Source organism: Taeniopygia guttata, chromosome 28 (genome assembly GCF_048771995.1).
Source record: "Taeniopygia guttata chromosome 28, bTaeGut7.mat, whole genome shotgun sequence".
Taxonomy (NCBI): domain Eukaryota; kingdom Metazoa; phylum Chordata; class Aves; order Passeriformes; family Estrildidae; genus Taeniopygia; species Taeniopygia guttata.
Genome location: NC_133053.1, coordinates 6295240 through 6299617, shown reverse-complemented (window position 1 = coordinate 6299617; position 4378 = coordinate 6295240). Strand labels below are relative to the sequence as shown.

General features: G+C 61.3%; 1 protein-coding gene across 1 annotated transcript; it reads right to left on the bottom strand.

The window, feature by feature from the left end:
• Positions 1-350: 350 nt before the first annotated feature.
• On the bottom strand, positions 351-4378 carry LOC140680790 (uncharacterized). Its single transcript, XM_072919480.1, has 2 exons — positions 3046-4378; positions 351-1023 (listed from the first exon to the last, which is right to left on the bottom strand). The coding sequence occupies exon 1, from the start codon at positions 3851-3853 to the stop codon at positions 3056-3058; it is 798 nt and encodes a 265-aa protein (XP_072775581.1). The 5' UTR covers positions 3854-4378; the 3' UTR covers positions 351-1023; positions 3046-3055.

The following is a 4378-nucleotide window of genomic DNA, read 5'->3' as shown; positions in this document are numbered from 1 at the left end:
ATTCTTGGGAATTCTCAACTGGGACCCGCCAAACCTCACCTGGGACCCCCCAAAGCTCACCTAGGACCTCCCCAAAATCTCCTCAGGACTCCCCAAAAGCGGCCAAAGGTGGGGTGGGGCCGGGGCGATGACATCACCTCTTCTTGTTTCCTCTCTCCGGCCGTGCCGCGTTCCCGCGTGTCCCCAACTGTCCCCGGCCGTGTCCCCTCCCCGGAGTGTCCCCAGCGGCCATGGAGCCCCACGAGGTGCGACAGTCCCGGCGGGGGGGGTGGGAGGGGACTGGGAGGACATGGGGATGGCAGACGGGAAAGAGGGGTGGCAGGAGGGGACAGGGGAGACATGGGGGGGCAGAGGGCTGGAGGGGACCGAGGGTGGCAGGAGGGAACAGGGGGGGACAGTGGGGGACGAGGGGGTGACAAAAGGGACAGAGGGGACAGCAGAGCCCTCCAGGGAGGGGACAAACGGGAACCCAGGAGGGCACAGGGGCCACTAGGCCCCTGACACCTCCCCTGTCCCCTCCTCAGCTGTCCCCCCCACCAGCTGCAGGAGGCGATGGTGGCCGTGGTGGCCACACTGGGCGAGCTGGTGGCGACCCTGAGAGAACTGATGGCCACCGTGGCCAGGCTGCACAGGGACCTTGATCTTTCACCTCCAGTACGCCCTGCGCCACTACCGTGTCCCCTCCCTGGGCCACCGCCCTGTCCCCTCCCTGGGTGGGACCCTGGCCAACCTCGGGGACACCCCAGGGACCACCTGGGCCTGTGTGAGAGCCCTGGCCAGCGCCAGGCGTGTGCTGGACAGGCTCATGGACAGCTGGGCCCGGCTGGCCAAGGCGGCCACCGAGCTCCGCGACGCCTGCAGGGATGCGGCCACCGGGAGGGGACAGCTGCGGATGCGGCCATCAGGAGGGGACAGCGGCTGGAGCTGTACCTGGGGCTGCTGGGGGACTTGGTGGCCGTGTGTGATGAAGCCACCGCGTTCCTCTGGGAGCTGCAGCGCCGGCTCAGGGACATCGAGGCTGCCCTGGAGGGGACAATGGAGGTGTCCCCCGATTTCCATGCGGCCTTGGTGGCCACAGTGGCCGAGGCTGAGCAGCTGTGGGAGGCCAGTGCCCGCCTGGCCACGTGTCACCTGCTGGGGACACTTGGGGACATCAACACCCTCTTCTTCTGTCCCTCTCCTGGCCATGGTGGCTGTGCAGCGGCCGAGCTGTGCCAAAGAGCCATGGAGGACCTCCCGAGGCTGCTGTGCACAGAGCAACATCACCACTGGGCCATCATCAAGCCGGTGTCACCTCGGCAGAGACTTGGGGACATTCTGAGGGCACTTTGGGAGCACTTGGGGACACTTTGGGAAGGCGTGTGGCGACGCTGGTGGGGGCGGGGGGTGAACGAACCTCCCCTCAGTGCCTTGCAGGAGACCCGGCTGTGATTTGGGGGCCGGGGGGTCCCCAGGCAGCCCCCGCTGCTGAGCACTGACCCTGCCCCGGGGGGTGCCAGGACCCCCTAAAAACCACACCCGCACCCCCTTCAGTGCCCCCACCCCCCCTCGAGCACTGACCCCCCCCCCCCCCCCCACCATACACTGGGACGAGTGGAGACCCCCTCTCGGTTTTCTGGTGGTCGAGATGACCCCGAGATTGCGAAAAGTCCTTTTCTCCCAGCCCGCGTGGACAGAGAAGGAGTCGAGATGCGGAGCTTTGCTTCTCAGGGCCGTTTATTTTCCCTTTTCTCTAACACGCTTTGTCCGCTCTGCTGAGCTCTGTCTAGCAGGTCGGTCTGTGGCAGTCTCCCTGCCCTCAGGGCGCTGTTTGCCTTCTACACTAAAAACTACCTGTACTGTGTTTACAACAACGTGCCAATATCTATCATTTATGTTGGACAGTGTGTCTCTACCTTCAACCAATAGAAAAGTGTCACCATCGCAGCAAGACATGGAGGGTAAGAACAAGGAGAAGAAGGTCAGGAGACGTCCAAATCCCTCCATCTTGTTCCCTTGAACCCGTATTATAAAATGTTAAAATTCTACTTTTCCACCTTGTGTTAATTCACCTACCACGCTACTCAAACCCTTGTGCCTTGTAATTCCTTATACAAAGTTGGCAATTTTCTCCAGGGGCTAAAACCAAATCCACTGGTGTTCTTGTCACCATGCCAAGGTCTCCAAGCCCCCTGCCAGGGTCTTGAGTCATCCAGGGCAGCCAGAGGGATGTCCTGGATTCTGACACCCCCCAATTACCGAGCAGTGGGAGCCCCCCGGGCACTGCCCCCCCCCCACCAAGCACCGGGATAGGGACCGAACCCCCCTCGAACCCTGGGAACCCCCCGAGCACCGGGACCCCCAGGCAGCGCCACCCCCGTGCACCGGGACAGGGACCGGGCCCCCCTCATGCACCGACCCCCCCCGCGCACTGAGCCCGGACTCCCCTTTGTGCCCCCATCCATGACGGAGGTTCCAACCCCTCCCCTTTGACCCCCCCCAGAGCTGCAGGACCCCCAGGAACAGTGCTGGGACTGGGGGGGACACCAAGCGCTGCTGGGGCACGGGCGGTTCACCAGCACCAGGGGAGTCCATTAGGGTTTAGTCCTTTCACCCCCCGTTATCTCCCAGGGCCCACTGTTATCATCAGGGTCCCCCCCCAATTTAACGGGAATCCCCCATTCACTGCTTCCCCCCTTCACTGATCCCCCCAAAGCGCTGGGACGCCCCAAGCCATGAGCCCCCTGCAGTGTGCCAGGACCCCCCACTTACCTCCCATCCCCCATCCATGGGAACCCACCCAAATCACAGCAGCACAAGGAGAAGAAGCCAACACCTTCCCCACACCCAGCATGGATCACCAGGACCAAGGATCCGCAGGGCTCTGCCCAACGGGGGTCACTGGGGATCATCCAGCCTGGATCCTCCCATGGGGGATGGAGCAGCAGCAGCGCACCAAGCTCTTCCCTCACTCTCTTCCCTCACTCCAAGCTCTTCCCTCACTCTCTTCCCTCACTCCAAGCTCTTCCCTCACTCCAAGCTTCTTCCCTCACTCGGGGCACTCACAGAGCTTCTCTTAGTGGTGCCTCCGTTGGTGCTGGGTCAGGGCTGAGCTTGTGGAGAAGCTCTTCCCACACTTCCCACACTCGTAGGGCCTCTCCCCAGTGTGGATGCGCCGGTGCTCAGTGAGGCTGAAGTTGCGGTTGAAGCCCTTCCCGCAGTCGGGGCAGCGGAAGGGCCTCTCCTCTGTGTGAATCCGCTCATGTAGTAGGACACTGGAGCTGGTCTGAAACCTCTTCCCACACTGGGGACACTCGTAGGGCCTCTCCCCTGTGTGGATGCGCTGGTGTGTTCTCAGGTGTGAGCTGCACCCAAAGCTCTTCCCACATTCCAAGCACTCATAGGGCCGTTCCCCAGTGTGGATCACCAAGTGCTCGATCAGGCCAGACCTGCGTCTGAAACCCTTCCCACACTTCCCACACTCGTAGGGCCTCTCCCCAGTGTGGATGCGCCGGTGCTCGGTGAGGTTGGAGTTGTGCTTGAAGGCCTTCCCGCAATTGGGGCAGAGGAAGGGCCTCTCCTCTGTGTGACTGCGCTCATGTCTGAGGAGATGGGAGCTGGTCCGAAACCTCTTCCCACACTCCCCACACTCATAGGGCCGTTCCCCAGTGTGGATCCTCTGGTGCTGGATCAGGGTGGAGCTCCGGCTAAAACCCTTCCCACATTCCAAGCACTTGTGGGGCTTCTCCCCGCCATGAGGCTTCTCCACCAGCTCCGAGCTCCGGCTGGATCTCCGCCCGCCTTCCTGGCTCAGGGGGCTCTTTCCTCCCCGCAGCTCCCTGGGCTGGGTTTGCAGCTCCTCCTCCTGTAGCATTTCTGGGGCTTTTCCTCCTCCTCCATCCAGATACGCCCAGGGAATGAAAAATCCTGGTTTGGGGAAAAAAAAACAAGAGGAGACCACCTTGGACTGGAGGTTCCTCCTTGCCCAAGTTCATCACAGGAAGTCACTGGGAATCTTGTGTCTGTAAGAACCTCCAAAACACCAAGATTTAGCCCAAAAATCCCACAAACTTCAAGACACAGATCAAAATCTCCCCAAACATCACAAGTCAGCAAAAACCTCCTCCAAAACATAAAGATTCATCTGCCACATAAAACAAAAGCACCAACATGTAGCCCAAGAAAGCTCAGAAACACCAAGATTCACTCCGTGAAAATCGTAGATCCCCCCGGCACCGGCACCTGCTGCATGTGGGGGGAGCAACGCTCCTGGGGCTGGGGGGAGGCTGCAGATACAGGGAGGGGTGGAACCTTCTGCTGCTTCCTCTTTCTGCTCCTCCTCCTGTGTCTATCCTCTTCCTCACACTCCTCTTCCTCCTGCTTCCTCCTCCTGCACAAT

Bases quoted from the DNA above. Each gene is read 5' to 3' on its own strand.
- LOC140680790 (XM_072919480.1), bottom strand. From the start codon at position 3,853: ATGCTACAGGAGGAGGAGCTGCAAACCCAGCCCAGGGAGCTGCGGGGA.